Here is a 20,837-nt window from a genome sequence, read left to right as displayed (position 1 = left end):
CCCCCCCAAACCACCACAGTTCTAATGACACTTACATGGGCAAAGCATGAGTACCTGGACGGGGGTGGTAGTGGGGGGTGGTAGAGGAATAATACTAGGGGTGGCCTGCAAAGGGAACTGAAGAAAAGGCATCCCCCCACACCTGCCTTTTCCTAACTCCTATTAGTGCAGGTGGCCCTGGCAACATATGTGGCCCCAGAGTTCTCCCCCGTTCCCTGTGAGCCATCTACACACCAGTCTGATCTGTGAACATCAGTCCTTCGGAACAAATCTTGCACACAATGACTTGAATAAGCCACTGAATGGTAAATGGCATCATTATAAGGCTATTAAGAGGTCAGGCAGTCAAGGCCTCTTGCTAAACTGGAGCTAATTTCTGAATCATATTCACAAAATAATGCCCTTTTTATAACAGCAAATAAATCACATCAGTAACAGTTGTTAATAACGAACTGCCAAGTATCTGTTGCGCGGTTAAATATCCTATTTGTCAACTTAAATATTTCCCACTGCATGGAGGAAAATGCAAATTGGATGCTGATGGCCAGTATTCTTTGGTACATTTCAGTAGGAAGATTTGCCAGTTATAATTCTTTACTTCCACCCTTGCCCACATCTTCAGATTTGCTCTGTGGAGAAATGAAGGCCCTTCTCTAGTCCTGGCTTAGCATGCTGCAGAAGCTTAGATGAGCTACCTGGGTCTGTTTATTTATTTGATTGGAACCACCCTTTAAGTTAAGCCATAAATCAGTGCCTCTTTTTTAAACAGTATGTGTGGGGATAAGCGCCCACCTTGTGAATATACCCTTCTTCAAAGCTTGCCACTGTTTTCTAGACCCTTTCCCTCTTGATATGCTCCTTAGTTTTCTAGTCCAGTTCTAGAACTAGAAGTGATGAAGCCTGAAACATTGCCTGTGGACTGTGGCTTCCCATAGCCCAGTTTGGATTCTAGAACTCACAAATGGAAACGGTGAAGAAAGGAAGCATTTTTGTTTCGTTTTGTCCCTTGCACTTAGGAAGCCAGAAATGTGGGGTGTCCTATTCTCCCCCACGAGCAGAATGATTCATGACAAACCATCTCTAATTTCCACTTAGTGCCATGGGGGAACTGCTCTTATCCAACACTCCCTGCGTCATGCACAACCATGGCAGTGCAAATGTGATGCCTAGTTCACAGCCCACTTTGTTAAAATGTGTGGACAATCTCAGAAGACAGTGGGAAGCTGAGCAGGGCTCCCATGCGCATTCCTTGCTTCTTTCCCCACAATCATTCCAGCTTTAAGGAATTCTTTGCCACCAGACTGATATGATGGCGGTACTAAAGCCCATTTGGGGGAGATTTCCAAGATGGTTTGTTTCCCCAAACTTGTTCCTCTTAATGATATATAGGGAAGAGCAGGGTCTAGGAACTTACTGCCTTCTTATTAGTTGCAACATGGAAATTGCACAACACTGGCATTCCCCAGACCTTTGCTGTCTACAAAACTGATTCTGCAAGATTTGGCATTTTGCCCTTCTAGAGAAATTAACCCACTGAGCTAGATTATCTAGCGACCTCTTTCTCAGTGTGTGGCTTCTGTTTATTTCCTATGTTAACAAGAATATATCTTGGCTCGTTTATAATTTTGGAAAAATAATCTTATTTAATGCATAGTTTTGTCTGGACTGTTCATTTTGAATGCACTATTTGTATTGTGACCCTGCTTCTCTCTCTGGGTTGGGACTATTGTCCTGATTTGTTGTTTTCTGTCTATGTTTCCACTTTGAAAAACTCTTTAGCTAAACTAAAAGCACTAGCTCAATTCTGGGAAATGCAGGTTTATTAATTACATTTTTATCCTGCCTTTCCTCCAAGGATTTCCTGTTTTTATCCTCACAACAACCTGACAAGGTAGGCTAGGCTGAGAATTGGGGGCAGGCCCAAGGTCACACAGGAAGCATCCTTGCTGCTTGGGGATCTGAAGCTAGATCTCCAGCACTAACCATTGCACCATGATATCCAAGAACAGAGCATCCACGTTCAGCGACAGCTTCTGATCATTGCAGGGAATTACAGCAATTATGTATACCTTTGCCTGAATCACACCTCACTTTCTGGTTAACCCAGCTGGCCTCTGATCCAATCCAGGAAAGGCAATTCTTACATCTCTAGCAGAAGCACAATAAACTATGCCAACTGAGCAGAAATAGGGCCAAATCCATTTAGTTTGCACATATTGCAGATTTTAAGATTTTAATGAAGGTCAGCTCTGCCGCCGCCATGCGCTTTTACAGAGATCATGGATATAAATGGAACAGTCCCCCCACCTGCATAGTGAGAAGTAGCAAAGGTAGCAGAGTGCCAGTCTCAGCTGCTAGTGGTTGACATCTCATCACAAAGTAGAGGTCCAGCATAGCAGATGGGGCCCCATTATGTTAAGTCAGCAAGCCCATGACTTCTCTTTGCTGGTGGGTGGGTAGACCCTCCTGACCAAACCTGTATCTATGAGCTTCAGGCTTGCACAATTATCCCACCGCCACAGTGCCTTGCTGCCTAGTGCTCACTTTGTTGTTCACAGAACTGAATTGTTTTCAATAGTTCAACATACAGGTAGTGGTGTGCTTATGTTATGAGATATGGAAAGGTAGGCAAACAGATGTGAATGGAATCCTACTAGCCTCTTGGTTAATGGAGACATTTTCATTTCCTGGGGGCAGGGGTGGAAATCCAGCAAACAGGGGGCAAGATATTGATCTTGGGATGCCTTAAGCAGAGTGCTTCTGCTAAAATAATATTTCTCTCCCATTGCTACGACCCCATCACTCTTCTCCTTAAGTCTCTGTGCTGGCATCCATCACACCCGCTATGAACTCCAGGCTCAAATATGTTTGTGTTGAAAACTCTTTGGGCTGCAATTATATCCTCGGCACCACCTTCATCCATTCTGCTTCTAGTCCTTCTTCTAGGGGCTAGCTACTTCCTTAAAATTGCAAAGCCTTCCCAAGGCAACCACTTATTAGGCTGTTCTCTTATCGCCCATGACCACCAGCTTGCCTTTCCTTGCTCACTGTGCAACTTTTGACAAACTCTCTGCTTTGGCAAGCAATGTGTTTCTCCTCTTATCTAGTAAACAGTCCCAAAGGAGCTGCTAAATCAATAAATGATAATGGTGTGAAGCAAACATTTGCTAGCCACCTCCAGATGTTTTCAACTCCCATAGAGGCCAGAGCCTGTTGAGACATTTTCCTACAAAAAGGGGCTGCCCTGCTTGTCCTGAGAGGTGGGCAGGACCTCTGCACTACTGCAAGAGACCTAGGCAGTGTATGTCCTGCACCACTAGAGCCCAATTAATTTTGTTGCAGTTGCTTGGGATGCTTCTGCTAGTCAGCCATAGCTGTTTATAAGGCAAGAACCATAGGAAGTTGCCTTATACAGAGTGAGACCAATGGTCCACCAAGCTCAGTATGGTTTGTAGCTCTCCAGGGTTTCAGACAGGAGTATCTCCCAGGCTTGCAGGGAGATGCTGCTGGGGATTGAACTTGGGAGCATCTGCATGCAAGACAGATGTTCTGCCACTGAGCTACCGCTCTTCCCAGCCACGCTCCTCCAGCCCTCCTTCCTCCTACTTCTCCAGCCTTCCTTGTGGGATTTGGGTATGTAATCAATGAGGGTGCGACTGGCTACTTTGAAATTCCCACATGGGGTTATTTAATACAGGACATGGTGGTGGGCAGGATCTCAGGTTGTCAGCAAAATCAAAACCCAAGCCATCGGGTGTGGGGTGTGGAGACTGCAAAATGAAGGCATGGTGAGTGAATAAAGTCACAGTTATTGTGTCATTCTTTACAGCTGCCATAAAAATGTTTCAGTTTTAAAACGTGAGAAGGGCAAGGAAGCATAAATTCTTAAACAGTTACTAAATTATCGCTTTTCTTCCCCCGGTTTAATTGTTTCTTTCTGCCTCTGATATTGACTTCTACATTATTATACAGAGTACACCTGCCTTTAAAAAAAAAAAGAAGAAGTGGCTGGATGACACTGTAAAAATGCCAATTAGTAAAATATTAATGCAAGTCGGGTTTCTCAGAAGAGAGCTCTCTTTATTATGGTTAAAATTCACAACGGGACTGAATATTTTAGCCAGGATTGAAGACTGTTATCTTATTTGATTGCCATCTAGTGGTAATAGGTAGAATCCCTCCAATTTAAAAAGCATGTAGCAGCCAAAAAAACGGTAGTACAGAGGAGGTTGAAAAAAATTGCTTTGAAACAACGCAGATGAAGATGCATGGTTCACTAAAGAGGCTGTGGCCAGCATCCAAAAGGTATGGATGTACAGTATGCAAGTGGAGATTTGCTTCTGAATTTCATTGCAGTATTTCCAGTGCCGAAGAGGCAAACTGGGATGCAGGTTGCAAAGCAGATTGTCTCTTCAGTGGCAGGAAGTGTGACTGCGAAATTAGAAAGCAAATATTTGTCCGTGCATATGGTTCTCTTCTTGAAGGCTTCCACTGCTCCATTGCGGTTCCTCATTATTCTCTTGCAATTTCTAAGCTTTCTTCCCCTGTTTTGTTAGTGCACATGCAAGCTGCCTTGTGAGAGTATATGTACCCTGAAAAGGCAGGGTAAAAAAGCAGATATATGAAATAAAAACAAATAATAGATTTGGGTGAAAAGGCCAACTCCCTTAAAAAACAACCCCCAAACCCTGACTCATTGCTTCTGGGAAAACATTAACAAGTGAGCTTCTCTGGCCGTGCACTGGAACCATTCACAAGGCCAGCCCAACATACAGAAGAAGCCCATGGAGTCTACACAGGTTGACTTCCACACGTGAAGAAGGGCCAGGCAAGTGTGATTTTCAGATTTATTTTTTATCGGGGCAGAGGACTGCAGCCAAGTGACCATTTGCCTCCTTTTCCACTGAGACGCTTATTAATAGTGTCAGTCCCAGAACGCAGCCTTTGAGAAGAAGGTGCTTTGGATCGTGTTATGTCGAAAATTGACTGTGCAGCCTCCCTCTTTGTTGTCTCTCAGCCATTTCCCTGTCTCTGAAGTGCTCCATCCTTCACCCGGTGACTCCTTTCGTTTCCTTGTGAGGGACTTAGTTAAAGGCAGCTTGAAAGTTCAAATAAATTACATCAGCTACTTCTCCCTTTTCCAATTTTCTAGGGCAATGTTCAAAGAATTCTGAGATGGGGGGGGTGGCGGAGGAAAAATGACTTGGTTTCATTTCACAGCAGCCATATGGGCTCGCTCTTTTCCTCTCATGTTCAACGAGGTGTTATAGAGTTCTATCTCCAGGCTCTGCAATTCATAACTTTCCAACATGGGAGATCAATGCAGCTATTCTACAGGACAGTGAATCTAGACGTCTTGGCAGTTGTTTTTTGAAAGGTTGCAATTCAGATTTCCTCATTTGAAGACTAAACACTGTCCAGGTGGCATCTGGAACGAGTTAATGCTACTCCAAAACTAGCAAGGAGCAGAACTGAGGGTGACTACAGTGGCTCCAACACCCCCACGATGCATTACAGAAATTCTGGCTGCCTTGGTGAAATCCAGAATGCTTTTTGCTAGGTTGGTTGCACATGTTCTGCCTAGAATTCCAGTGTCTCTCCAGACTGGTGTTTTATTACAGGTATATTCTTTACCATGTTCTTGACACCATAGTATTGCATCAGTGGTGAACTTATTCTGCTTTATTAGTTGCTCTGTAATGCTTCCCAAATGCTACCACATTACCTGTTTTGCTGTTTGGAGGGGCTGTATATAGCACAATAGTAGTAGGACAATAAATAACACAACCAGAACTTTGGTGGTGTTTCAGCAGGAAGTTACAGGACATGAACTGGTTGGGAAAGAAGCAATACGATGACCCCATAGCTTTAGCAAGCACAAATACAATTGAAATCAGGATTGCTTATAATTGTCCCGATAGCATCATAAGCACAAATAATCATGAATGCACAATGGAAAGGATACCTGGAGGTATCTTCAGAGGGTTTTTTTTTTTTGCACCATGCTAAACCACCCTAAAATTCTGCATTCAGAAAATACAAATTCTGCACCAGGAACACCTGACTTTTCTGATTGAGCAAACTCACATATTTTGTTTTGTTTTGCATAATTTGTTTCAATTTTACTCATCATGGGGAGGTGCAATGCTGAACACAGAGGCCCCGCCTACAACTGTTGGAAATCTGACTCAGCTGCTCCTTAGACATGGGCTATTTTAGCAAACATCATTCACACACTTCAAACGTGTCCTAGAAACGTGTTACATTAAAAACAAGAACCCAAAACCAAAAGCTGACACTCTTGGGAAGCTAAATCCTGTGCTCACTTGTCACATCCTTCTCTTTCTCTGTGCTCATGGGATCCTGGCACTTAACTCAGTTTGTTAATTCAATACCCGAATTTTAACGATATTTTCTTGAAAACCTTTACATTCCAGAGCACATTGTTGAACCACTGCTGTGCCCCAGTGCAAACTCTGCTGAAGGGAAGGCATCTGCACAGGAGCGGTTCCTGCAGGATTGTGCCTGCTGCCCTTAATTGGCTTGAAAACTCATCATCCAATAGAGTTCTCTGTGGGTTAGATTGGAAACTACAGGGAAAGCTCCAGCAGGAATTGCTCTGTGTTGCTAAACCACAAAGTGTCTGGGCCTTTCTATTACATCCCCCCTCCAATTACATAATTAAAGTCACCTATGATATTTTGAGGCATTCCTTTGACATAGGCTACATCCCACTGGAGATATGTTTATAATGAAGGTTTATATGTTTTACAAAATGTTCTGTTTTCAACAATAACTTCCATTACGCCATTTGTCTCTCAGTAGACCCTGCTTCTGCCTTTATAGCACTTGTGAAAAACAAAGTGCTTATAAAACCAGGACTCGAGAATATAGATCTTGACAAGCAAGCAAAAACAGCAGTTAAAGGGCACTTGCCTCCCTCGTAACAAGGTCTCTGTTCTGTTTTCTGGGCTGCTTTCACTTAAGATTTTGATTTGCTTGCTTTTGCTTTAGGGTTGGTTTTGTTCAGTGCATCAAAACTTTTGAGTCCCTTAAATCATTATGATGATGTGCTATGGGTGGGGTGGTGGTGGTGGGGAGAGCTGCATACTCACCAGCTCCTCTGAGCTGATTACATTATCTCAGTCAATAGGTTATTTGGGTAATTTCTAGGACTGTTTGCTAAACCAGTTAAAAGGCATTTCCCCTCCTAGCTTTTAATCAATGAAATAACAGATTCAAATAGGTATTATTAACTTAGTGCAGATTAAACTTCGTGGAAAGCCGTTTTTTCTCAGCTAAATAATCAGAGATAATTTGTTTGGGAAATCAGCTTAAAGCACAGGGCATAAATAAAAGAGCTGTAAGCACACAAAGCTGGATGGAGAGAACCTCACATGCGCACCAGGGAGCTCACAAGGGCTCTCCCATTCACTACAACGGAAGGGTCAGCATCCTGTGTGCAGAAGGGACAGATGCATAGGGCGTGGCTCCCCCTACTGGAATGAAAGGGAAAGTCCTGGAAAGGAGGGGAACTGCCGTGTGCCAATCAAGAGCTATCAGGGTCCTCTTTATTTTTCCGCATATTGACCCTGCAGACCAATAAAGTGTTTTATTTCAATAAGACGTTTTCCTTTGCATTTTCTCAAAGCCACCTTTGGCTTTCTGCAGACTAGCTTTTCCTTGCCATGACCACCAAACAAACAAGGAGCGAATTGCCTTCCCATTTATTGAAAGAAAATCCGATCACTTCAATGAACATTTATAAGCAGTTTGCTCTAAAATATCATGACGTTCAATAAAATTTCCTTAAAATGAGATGAAAGCAAAGCACAGATGTGCCTTACAAACAAAACCAAGAACTGTACCAAACAAAATAATAATAATAATTAAGAATCAAGAGTCCAGGAAAGCTTGGCGAAATTGCATTTTTAAAAAGAGGTGCTTCGAGGTCACTGATGTCCCTTCCTCGCAAATTCCCCGAGGGAGGGCACTCCAGAGGGTGGGTGCTGTCAACAGGAAGGCACACTTCCATATTATCACAAAGTGATAACCCACAGGCCATGCTATAAACCAACAGGGTCTCCTGGGAAGATCTTAAAGGTGGGTTTGGTCTGTATTGGGGTTGTGGGGTGGGGGAGAGGCTGCTAGTTATCCCGGTCCCCAGTTGTTTCTGGGGAACCTTTTTGCAGCCTGAGGGCCACATTCCCTTCTAGGGAACCTCCCAAGGGCCACATGCCAGGGCAGGGTCAGAGGCAAAAGTGGGAAGAGCAATGAACATGCATTTTACCTTTGTGTTCTAGGCTGGTTCCTACGTAAACTTCCACATACCCCTCCCTACCCTTCGGTGAGGAATGTGGCCTGGGGAGAATCTCAAAGGCGAGATGGTGAGGCCTGGAAGGCAGGATTTGGCCCTCAGGTCCGAGGTTCTGCATCTCTAGTTTAGGCCTTTAAATGTCAACAACAAAACCTTTAACTTGGCTCAGCAGCTGACAGCTAGTGCAGATCTTTCAACACCAGTGTAATATGTACAGGTGGGTGTCCCACTAATCAACCTAGTAGCAGCATTTTGTACTAGCTGCAGTTTCTGAACCAGGCATAAGGGTAGCTCTGCGTACAGCACATTACAGCAGTTTAATCGAAAGGCTATCAATGTGACCACAGCAATCAAGCAGCAGCATGTTTTCTGCACTGTATTTCAAGTGAAGTGCCACTATTGTTTTGTAACCTGCCCATAATCTCCTTCTCTTTTGAAATCTGGATACTCACTCAGTCCAGGAGGAAGAAACTAGCACCAAAGCGGGTTCCCTTACTTTCACACTTCCCCGCCAGGGCAACCAGGGCAATGTAGGTGTGTTATTCCTGCCTAGAGGCTAAATTCCATAATCTTTTCTCCTCAACAATTGAGGAATGTCTCCAGGACACACATTTGAGACAAGATACATTTTATATCTGAATATAAATTTTGCAACAGTGGAATTCTCCTCAAAACCTAAGAAAATTAACCAGTCAGCTCTCTACCTGATGTATGAACAACACAAGCCTTGGGCTCTAACGAATCAATAAAACGGATTTTAACTGCTGGAAAGGAGAACACACGACACATTGATCTAGGCCATAATAACTCTTCCAGCTGGTCAGTTAATGCTCAGGAAACGCCCAGTGCCTATGGTGTGGTTCCTTGTGTAAAATGGATATTAAATATATGCTTGGAATATGGTCCATCACTGAATGATGGTGGAGGTTTTGTTGCTCTTCAGAGAACAACAGGGGCATACATAGCTTATCAGAAAACCCAGACACACATGGCTTGGTTCCTGCAAACATATGAATGTTGCCCTCTAAGTCCTACTCAGAGTAGGCCCACTGAAATTACTAAGGTACTAACACTGAATAGGCCTCAATTTACACAGAAGCAGCGAGATTGACTATGAGATTTGCACGTGTTTAGAACCTAAAGGCTAGAAGATGAAGTCACCAAGAGACCTGATTACCTTTTCACATGCCCCCCATGCTCCATGCCCCCAGTCATGTCAGGTGGTGTTATGGGCTGTCCTCATCATCCTGACTCCGCCAACCCATGACAGGTGATGGCTGGGTGCCCCTGAATCAGTCAGGCTCAAATGCCTTTCCTCCTACAATGCCAGTGTTTTGTTTCACCAAAAGCCTCGCAGGCTAAGCTCTGTACTTAGCCTCTGTACTTGTGCCATCTAGGCCATCTAGGCCCCAAGAACCAATTCCTGTCCATCAGGCCCTACAAAGCCCCAGCCTTCTAATCACTTCATCGTACTGGAGAAGAAGAGTCTGCCTTTGTAGGTTTTTGGACAAGACTTGCTTTGGATCATCTTGCTTTCACTTGGAACCTTTGGGACTGTACTTGCCTTCTGACCTTTGCCTAATATTTCTAGAATGTGACCTGGGAATGTGCCACTACCTGCAGATTGCTGACAACCAGCAAACTATGGCCCAGAAGCCTGACCCCCTCCCCAATTGAACCCAGACACACAACTACTTTACTGTGCACACATTCAGTCTGGGCCAAGAGTCAATTCATGTGGAATACAGTCCCAATTTCTAGACTCCCTTGAGTGGATTCATCTCAGCCAAGTGGATAGAAGTTAAACATCTTATCCTAAGTGGTTTGGAGGCAGGCAAGCAACAATACACTGCTCAAAGTAATGTGGAAACCAGGCAAAAAAACTGTGTGTGTGTGTGTGTGTGTGTGTGTGTGTGTGTGTTATTTCAGTAACTTTGCACTGGTGTACTAAAAACCCTTCAATTCCACTTGATCCAAATTTCCATGATGTCACTAGGGTCTTTTTCATTGACCCCTGTTCTCTTTCTAACCATTCCATTTGCAAATCAGAGCCATTTCAAGACATTGTGAGACCCTAAGCAGCTGCTTTGCACATGATATGCAAACCCCAGGGTCTCTAGCACCTGAACCGATGGTGCAGCTTTTAAGTCTCATATGGCTGGTTCTTGACCAGCTCCTGAGGATGGCAGGGTAAGGCAGTTGCTGCAGCCCTGCAGGAAGGTCAAAGGAGGCAGTTCCTAGGCAGCGTTGCTCCAGGGAATAATAATAATAATAATAATAATAATAATAATAATAATAATAATTTATTTGAACCTCACCCATCTGGCTGGGTCTCCCAAGGCACCCTGGGCGGCTTCCAACAAATATAAAAATACATTGAAATATCACAGATTAAAAACTTCCCTAAACAGGGCTGCCTTCAGATGTCCTCTAAATGTCTGGTAGTTGTCTATCTCTTTTGACCTCTGATGGGAGGGTGTTCCACAGGGCAGGCGCCACTACCGGGAAGGCCCTCTGCCTGGTTCCCTGTACCTTTGCTTCTCGCAGTGAGGGAACCGCCAGAAGGCCCTTGGTGCTGGATCTCAGTGTCGGGGCTGAACGATGGGGATGGAGATGCTCCTTCAGGTATACAGGACCGAGGCAGTTTAGGGCTTTAAAGGTCAGCACCAACACTTTGAATTGTGCTCAGAAACGTACTGGGAGCCAATGTAGATCTCTCAGGACCGGTGTTATGTGGTCCCGGCGGCCACTCCCAGTCACCAGTCTAGCTGCCGCATTCTGGATTAATTGCAGTTTCTGGGTCACCTTCAAAGGTAGCCCCACATGGAGCGCATTGCAGTAGTCCAAGCGGGAGATAACCAGAGCGTGCACCACTCTGGCGAGACAGTCTGCAGGCAGGTAGGGTCTCAGCCTGCGTACCAGATGGACACAGAATTAACCTGTGCCTCCATGGATATATGTGAGTCCAAAATGACTCCCAGGCTATGCACCTGGTCCTTCAGGGGCAGTGTTACCCCATTCACGACCAGGGAGTCCCCCACACCCGCCCACCCCATCCCCCCAAAACAGTACTTCTGTCTTGTCAGGATTCAACCTCAATCTGTTAGCTGCCATCCATCCTCCAACCGCCTCCAGGCACTCACACAGGACCTTCACCGCCTTCACTGGTTCTGATTTGAAAGAGAGGTAGAGCTGGGTATCATCCGCATACTGATGAACACCCAGCCCAAACCCCCTGATGATCTCTCCCAGCGGCTTCATATAGATATTAAAAAGCATGGGGGAGAGGATGGAACCCTGAGGCACCCCACAAGTGAGAGCCCAGGGGTCTGAACACTCATCCCCCACCACTACTTTCTGAACATGGCACAGGAGGAAGGAGCGGAACCACTGTATAACAGTGCCCCCAGCTGAAGCTGCCTGCATGCCACTGAGCATTGGGTGGTGAAGGTTGTAAAGATTATTTTCCATGTGGCTTGGCTTGCTTGCATGAGCCACCTGGACTCTGGGGTGACCTCTCAGTCTGCCCACCTCTTTCACTCTTCGCTGGCTAAGGAAACACATAAATGCCTGGGGGTCCTCCTGAATCCAGCCCACGGCTGCTTCACTGGTGGTGGTGGTACCTAATAATATTGCCTCTCCAAGCAACTGCTTGCACAATCAAGCCAGACAGATGCAGGTATTTGTCACCTATGCCCAAATGTGAGGGACTCATTTTTTTCTTATTTCAAAGTTGTGAGCACCCAGTAAAAATCTGGCCACTTTCTGTTGCCTAAACAGCTGCGTTTATGCAAAAGACTCATATCACTATGACAGGTTTTTTTTGCAATTTTAAGATATTTAACTACTCTTTGACTGTACTGGTAACAGATGTTTAATGATATATTTAATTTTTAGATTTAGCAAAACAAGCATAGATCATTGGTTACTTTCTGTATAGTACAACTCCGGAAGGATGCCTAAGTGTACAGTAAGTTCCAGAGAATTTATTTGAGCCTTTGAGCTACTGATCTAAAATGGGAACTGGGAAATTAGTGTGAGAGTGTTCGAACAAGTCTAATAGGATTTCTAGTTTGCCAAAAAATAATGCTTTCAGAAGCACAATCTTTGGTGTAATCTCTCTCTCTCACAACAAGACAGATGGCATCATTAATTGCCTCTATATCTAATTAAGTTGGGGGGGGGACTCAGCTTAACTAATGCTAAAGTTGTGGCACAAGCTGGGAAATGCAGGAAATTGCAAGGTAGAACAACTGAGTGGAAACAAAAAGGAAAGAGGAGCTGATGGGAATAATAACAGAGCAGGAAGGTGTTTTTTTCTGCTGATGAAAAAGGGGTGAGATTCTTTCTGTGGAACTGCCATCACTAAGGAAGGTGGGTGATATGCCTGCATCAATCCCTTACTTTTCTGAGTAGAGCAAGTTTACCCAAATATTGCAGTTCCTTGCCTATTATAAATGTTTATCATTGATGACAACTACACATTTTATGCATTTAAAAAAAGTTAGTGGACATGTTTTTGCTTTTGTTTTAGTCCCTATGAATATCTATGCTTATCTATAGACTTATTTGTTTACTTTGGGCTTTGGGGGTCAATTTAGGATCCTGGGTACTTAGTTGTGGTACAGTGGTACCATGGGTTAAGAACTTAATTCGTTCTGGAGGTCCGTTCTTAACCTGAAACTGTTCTTAACCTGAGGTACCACTTTCGCTAATGGGGCCTCCCGCTGGCACCGCACCCCTGCCGCGCAATTTCTGTTCTCATCCTGAAGCAAAGTTCTTAACCCAAGGTACTATTTCTGGGTTAGCAGAGTCTGTAGCCTGAAGCGTCTGTAACCTAAAGCGTCTGTAACCTAAAGCGTCTGTAACCCGAGGTACCACTGTATTAATTACAAGCAGGCTATACTGTCATGCTGGATTTGTGTATTTTTTAAAAAGAAATTGGATATGTTTGGTTGTAAGTTGGTTTGGGCAAGATAAAGTGACTAACAAATGTAATAGATAAAGAAATACAAATATATTAAGGGCTTTAAATATTTTATTGTTAAATGTTCATTTGATTGCAAACTGCTTTGATAGGTGTTATAGAAGCCACTAATCAATCAATCAATCAATATTTCTGCCTCAAAGATTAGTAACAGAGAGGTGAATTTGTTCTTGTGCTGGGGCCACTGTCAACCAAGGGCACTCAGGGTTTATGTCCCCTAAAATATTTGGTATAACAAGCCCCTACATATCTGCGCGAGGCAGTGAAGGATAGGCGTGCCTGGCGTGCTCTGGTCCATGGGGTCACGAAGAGTCGGACATGACTGAACGACTGAACAACAACAACATAATATCAACATCTCTCAGTTCCTGATGTGAACTTCTGGGTCACACAGCCAGAGTAGGGGTGGGAATAGAGTGAGGAATTATATTCAGTTCATACTTAAAGGCAAATTTACCTAATTCACGTTTCCTGAAACAACATGAGAACTGAAATGCAACTGTCCTTCGAATGCAGTTCCCCAATCAAGTAATGTGTACAAAATACATATACTAGGTTAAGTGTGTATATAGTACATCATATTAGGAAAAAATACTTAAATGTGTATATTAGGCAAAATCACTTACAATGATTTGTACATTTAGGAGAAATTCAGACTATTATGCTGATGAACTTTCATGAGGACTAAAAAAAAAAAAGAATTTGCAAACTGATGTGGTAAAGTGAGAGAAACCGAACCTGACAGATGGGACCATCCTTAATTCAGGCAGGTCTAAGGACAAAAAACTTGATTTTTAAACAGTGGTTGCTGTTTTCAAGGTAATGTGTTGTGAATCTCATCCCTGGAGAGAAGAGGGAGTACAAGCGAAATGTCATGTTGCCATTTTCCTCTTGGATTTGTACATTGGCTCCCAATACAGTTCCAAGCACAATTCAAAGTGTTGGTGCTGACCTTTAAAGCCCTAAATGGCCTCAACCCCAGTTTACCTAAAGGAGTGTCTCCACCCCCATTCTTTGGCCCGGACACTGAGGTCCAGCTCCGAGGGCCTTCCAGCAGTTCCCTCCCTACAAGAAGTGACGTTACGCCCGCCCTGTGCAATGCCCTCCCATCAGATGTCAAGGAAATAAACAACTATCTGAATTTTAGAAGACACCTTAAGGCAGCCCTGTTTAGGGAAGTTTTTAATGTTTGATGTTTTATTGTGCTTTTAATATTTTGTTGGGAGCCGCCCAGACAGGCAGGGTATAAGGAACAAATTATTATAATTATTATTATTCCAATGTGTCAACCTTTCTGGCCTGATCTTTTCCTCCTCCATTCCAATGGAACATCTGGAAAACCACCAATTTGCCAAGCCCACCCAATCTGTCCTTGTAATACAGCATGTTTCATGAGGATGGAAATTACTAGCCTGTGAGAGGAGGAGAGCAGAGTGCTTTCCTCTCCCCCCCCCCACTCCACCTTTTATCATGATCACATTTCCACAGTATATGCAAGCATGTCATAGGAATTTAAGATTCTGCTTCGCCGACTCACCTGCTGCCCCATGGTTTGAGGGTGGATGAATGTCACAAAGTCAATGGAGAAGTATCCAACAACTCCTCTGGATCTGCAGGCCTCTCCAATCTGAAGACACAGCTTGTTAAGGACCCGTGGCTCAACGGAACACTGGGGAAGGGTGGTTCCTGTGGAGCGCAGAGGACCATCTGCATGGAACTGGTCTCCAGAGGAAACCATTGATATCTCTCCAGTTGGTTCTATTAGCATGTCCACTTTGAGGCTAGTGATGCTGTCTGAGGGTGGGAAGGCTTCTATGATGCCACCTAGTTAGAGAGAGAGAAGTTGCTAGGATTCCATCAAGCAGTGCCCCTCCCCCCAGTACAAATTAAATGCTTGTTCTGGGATACAGTATTGCCAGTACTGTATTTTCTCTTTAATGATTGTTGCCTTCCAAAAATAAACAACTTATTAGGGAAGGTGCTGCCTGGTTCAATGGAAATATTGAACTTCACTTCAGCTTCCACTGTGATTTTCAGTTTCCTCTGTGCTTATAGCTATAAGGAGAGTCATTTTCAAGCCTTGGATGCCATATGAAAGGGCATGCTTGTTGTTAGAGAGTCATTATTGGGAATGGAGGGATATAATTTTGTGTACATAGCAGTAGAGATGAGATCAGGATTACCCAGGAGAAAGATGAAATGGGCATAGCCACAATGCTGAGCTCCCAGGAGAGGAATGGCATAACAATGCAACCAGATCAATAAATATGCTGTGCTTCCATAATTACATGAGCCAGCACAAAACTTGAGACACTTTGCTTCAAGTTCCTAAAAAGTTGTTTGAGATCTCGGAAGCCAAAAGAAAGAGCTGAGCAGGAGTCCCATTGGTCAGGGAATGAGATTTCCATGATCTCCAAAGCTTCTTGACCCAACTTGATTCTAACCAAATCTGAAATGCTAATGAAACTAAGGAGACTAAGGAGAATATGAATTGGCTGACATAAGGTCTTCAGAAGGTTGCAGAATTCTACAGTGCAGAATTTAGAGGTTCTTTTATTGCAATAATAGCTTACTAGCCTCAGAAAAGCCACAGAACACACTAACGCCACAGCTAGCACCGTGACTCGAAGCCACAAAATGTTGACAGTAGTCCTTTGAGATTTCTTTCTTCTCAAAGTTTCTTCTCAAGCATCTTTTGCCACTCAGGCAATTCCTAGCCATATGTCTGTTTCCATGTGTTTTCTAAAGTGTTTGTGTGGGGGGAGAGTTCAGCAGCTTCCAGCAAGGAAGCCAAGCCCACCACAACTAGGCAGAATCAAAGATGGCTGCCTACATCTTATTTTTCAACAGTTAAAACTGCAATGGGGAAATGAAAAAGGGCAGAGAAATATCTAAATGAATGAGAATGAAGTACCGGTGATATAATTATCCCTCATAGCACTTAGCAGGAACTTAGCAGTCTTATTTACCTTGACTCACAAATGTTTGGAGGAATTTTCCCCATGTAGGAAATCGTTTCTCATTGACAGCCTGAGCGTGCTGTGCTAAAAGGCCCGGCAGCTCCTGGGAGATCTTCGCCAAAGCTGGTTCCTGCAGAAACAAATTAAATAGAACCACAAGCAATTTTACTGCAGAAATGAAAACTGCTTGTGGGGTGATTAAAAACCAGGCCTCCAACAGGCTGTGTGGTTACTGTTTAACCACAGCCAGAAAGCCTTTTTTTAAATGTTTCCTTTATCTTTTTCCTTATTCTTCTTTCATCCATCTGAGAACATTTCCTCATCAAAGATACTTTCTTTTTAACCACTGGTTCTATTATTTGTTTCTTTTTAGCAGAAAACTGAACAAAATAAACAAAATGGGGAAGATGGCAGGCTACAAACATATCTGTTGGTCTACCAGGGTGATGGTAACTCTAATAATCCTATAAATAAATAAATAAATAAATAAAATAAAATCCATTCATTAACTCCTTATTCAGATGCATGTTCCCATTCTCTCCTGAGGGCTCATGAGGGCTCTCCATTTGGCAACAATCTACTCTGGCTTGTCTGCTGGACCTCACCAATTTGACTAAACCTTTTGGGCATACCACTGTTGTCATCTCAGAGCACCTTGACCTTGGGTAAGTTGGAAAAAACTATTATATTAAGTCACTGTGCATGAAGGAGATTCAAGGGACCAGCAATGTGCGAGATGAGCAGCATCTAGGGATGGAAGAAGGCAGAGATTTCTGTTCCAACCTGTATTCACCACCATCAATGCTATTTCCATTCTGCTGCAGTTCAGTTTCTACCAAACACAACACTGCCTCTGTCTGCTATTTAATGTAGGTTACATACAGTAAGTTATGTAACTATGTAACATATTTATTTCAATGTAAAGGAAACATCGAAACAATGTAAAAATGAGCAACTGATTACTTTGAGGACTTAACACAACAATAGAAACAATATTGGTGGTATTCGCTTGGCTGATTTTCATTCCTGGTCACAGGCGAACACACGATCAACACAATTTCTACTTCCTTTCCTGTTTTTGTTAGTATTCTCTGACATCTGTAGCAGCAACTCAGTGGAAACATCCTTCTCCATATAACATCCATAGAACCAAGCACCCACAATGTTGCATACAAGCAAGCAAGCAAGCAAGCAAGCAAAGAGAACCCAATATTAATTTCACAGCCTTCCCCAACCAGATGTTTCCAGATGTTTTGTACTGGCTGTGGCTGATGTGAGTTGTAGTCTAAAACATCTGGAAGGCGTCAGATTGGGGAAGGCTGTCAAAAAGTCAGAGTGCTGAGCAAGCACATCAAGCTTAGGGACTCTGTATGTTAAAACTCCAGGTCGCTTTTCTCTAGCTGCATCCTGATCACTTCTTTGCTTCCCTTGGGCCTCTTTCCTTCTGCTTCATGACCCCTTGAAATTGGAAATGTCCCATGCTCCAAAAGAGGACCAATTGCCCACTTCGCACACCAATCCCGGGACTCTGTTCTTGCTCCCCTGGACTGCAGGATGGACTAGTGAAGCATCACACTCATTTCTTTTCCTTGCTAGACAGGGTTTCTCTTCATTTTTAAATGCTGTGTTTTAAATGCACTGTATGTGGAGGCAACAGCTTCTCTTAATAACACACTACAAAGTAAAACTGCTCTGTTGTGTTTGCCAAAAGGCAGTTTGTGAATTCTGAACACAAATGAACATCTTTGAGCCTCAGCCTGGGAACAAATTACCTTTCCCTGAAGCATATGGTTTAACTCACTTGCTTAAGATATCTAATGTCTGCAAAGCAGAGAGCTCCAAAAGCTAGCCTTAAAAAAGCAAAAAAGAGAACATCTGCAACAGCTACAGGAGAAGCACTCCAAGACATTAGAGACATGTCAGCCTATCCTTCATCCCACACAAACTGGTAGAAAGAATGATTTACGCTAACACTGTTAAACACACAAACATATATAGAAGAACAAGCCTTGTTGATAAAAAAAAAAATCAGCATGGCTTTTGAAGGGGAAGGTTTGGCCCAATCAACTTTTTAGAATTCTTTGGGAGTGTCATCAACCTTTGCTCTGGAAGATACTGTATATTTGGATTTTAAAAAACCAACATCATTTGAAAAATGTATTATTCTTACATTACATTCTGCATTTGACAGAAAGCTTGATGGTGCCTATAAGGGCACCAGTGCCAACAGCTACTACTGGCAACTAATAGTGGAGAGTCCCCTAAAAGCCACTGGCTTGCTCCAAACTCCTAGCAAAAAGAAAAGGTGCAGGGTATCTGTATACACTGAGGGAGGATTTGCTAATAAGTTATAGATTACAATGCTGTTGCAGTAGCACTGAACCAGCTGAAAAGCACCATATAGACAAGAGAGGGAAGAAAGAATGGCTTGTGCTTTTCTTTCATGTATAACTAATTTAAGAACTAGTGAGAACTAATGATTTCCCATATTGGGGGAGGGGATTGCTTGGTCCACATAAATTTTCTCTTCATTGATTAATGCTAGCAAGATGCTCTATCTACAAATCAATAGGTACCATTAAGTTGCTTCTGTCTTATTTTCAGTGCACTAGATAAAGCCATTCCCTCTAGTCACTCTGGGCTGGATCCCAATGCATATATTTGCTTCTTATCAGGGGGTTGGGGAAAGAGAGAAAATCAGATCCTTGCATTGCATAGTGGGTGATGAAGTTGTTTTTGCTTCACAGTTACAGTACCCAGTGTCAATACTGATGTCATATCCTATGAGACTAATTGGTTTATTGAAGAGCACTGGACCAGGGAGATCTGGGAGAAGATATGACAGCCTTCTTCATATATATAAAGGGCTGTCACATAGAAGATGGAGCACGCTTGTCTTCTGCTCCAGAGACTAGGATCTGAACTAAAGCCTTCAAGTTACAAGAAATGAGATTCCAACGAGACATGAGAAAGAACTTTCTGAAAGAAAGAGCTGTTTGACAGTGGAGCAGACTTCCACAAGAGATGGTGGACTTTCCTTCCTTGCAGGTTTTTAAGCAGAGGTTGGATAGCTGTCTGCTATGAAATTCCTACATTGCAGGGGTTGGACTAGATATTCCTTCCAACTCTACAATTCATTGATTCTATATTTCTAATCTAATCACCATCTCCCACCTAACCTAAGGTCACGCACATGTGGTGAACAAAAAATGAAAGGAAAGCCTAACTGTTCTTCAGGAATAGATGAATCTATCAATTTTGATTTCTCTCATTTTTCCAATGTGAAGTTCAGTTCACCCCATCTCCACGTAAGTTTGTGATTTTTTTAAAGTCCTCCTGAAAATTTGTCAACATTTAAGTGAGCATTTCTCGTACTTTACATAATTTCCTTGCTTTATTTGCAAGCACTTTTCCCTAACGTAATGCATTTTAATATATTATTTTCAATAATATATGCATCTTTATGCACATACATTTGTCCCTAACATATCATTTGGAAGAACGGCACTGCAAAATTTGGAAAAGTGCACATTTCAAAGTGTATGTTGTGTATTCTTTCAGGAAGCATGAGTTAGGTAGGCTTGCATTAAAATGTAAACTAGACTGAATTTATCACTACTATTCACAGGAAAAGTGAGAGAACAAAGTGAAAAGCAATCCTGGTGGTTGTACTTTTTTTTTCTTCAGATGGGTGCATTCATTTCCCAACTTCTGAGCTCTTACCACTGTTTAAAGTTCTCCCCAGAACCCCAAGGACTGAAAAAGTACTTAGCTGAAAAATCCACTTCCCAGTCAAAAGTTGTCTCTCATGGTTTCAGCCACTGGGTTTAAGAAAAAGCTTATTGTGAGGCAGACTGAAATGGGAACGCTGTTGGGTTCCTTCCACTACACACACACATGCACACACCATCCAGCAGTTTGCAAGTACTTTAGAATTTGTTTCGTTGCTTTGGGGGGGGTTGTTACTTTCTGGTGCTGCAATCTACGCAAAAGAACAAAAATGCTGGAAAATGTTTTTGGAAGCAATCAATCGCCTGCCACACTTACTTAGAATTCAAATGCCGCTTTTAGGGCTGAATGCTTGAGTGTGCAACTGCAAATTTTAAAATTAAAAAAGTCCCGGTTTTGCCTTTCATGAGAGACATTCTTTTGGAAGGTAACATCATGTAAAACAGCTGCCATTACCAAGTCACGCAAATGGTTTTTGTATGTAAAATGGCTTTGTAAAATATTTGCTCCATCTGCTGAAAGTAGCAAAAGACAATTTTCCCCGATACCTAATGGCCCATTTCAGCTGGATGGCAAGCGATTCGCCGGGGTAGCGCCTTGCATTATGTCGAATGGCGAGAACACTCCACAGAACTCTCCACTTATGCGGTATTATCTCCTCTCTGCTTCTTGAGAGGCCTGTCCCTCATTACCGCGGCCCGTCGCTCTGGATCAACGCGCAGGCCGAGGGGCTGCTTTGGGCTGAAGAGGGCCTTTGTCAAAGGGAGGCACATATGCTGCGCTTCAACAGCGGACCGCCAAGCAGCCACTTGCCTCGACTATTAGAACAAGGAGGTTAGCCCTC

At 43.2% G+C, this 20,837-nt stretch overlaps 1 protein-coding gene across 1 annotated transcript in view; it reads right to left on the bottom strand.

Annotated features, from left to right (window-relative positions):
• IQCH (IQ motif containing H) overlaps nucleotides 1-20,837 on the bottom strand; it is an 83,873-nt gene that overhangs the window by 11,117 nt on the left and 51,919 nt on the right. Inside the window, exons 16-17 of the mRNA XM_033167649.1 lie at nucleotides 16,274-16,394; nucleotides 14,842-15,128 (exon numbers count right to left, since the gene is read on the bottom strand). Coding sequence (XP_033023540.1) covers nucleotides 14,842-15,128; nucleotides 16,274-16,394 — 408 coding nt within the window. The remainder of the gene's footprint in view (nucleotides 1-14,841; nucleotides 15,129-16,273; nucleotides 16,395-20,837) is intronic.

This window comes from Lacerta agilis, chromosome 13, assembly GCF_009819535.1.
Source record: "Lacerta agilis isolate rLacAgi1 chromosome 13, rLacAgi1.pri, whole genome shotgun sequence".
Classification (NCBI taxonomy): Eukaryota; Metazoa; Chordata; class Lepidosauria; order Squamata; family Lacertidae; genus Lacerta; species Lacerta agilis.
The sequence above is the reverse complement of the archived record's forward strand: the minus strand, read 5'-3'. Positions and strand labels throughout refer to the sequence as shown.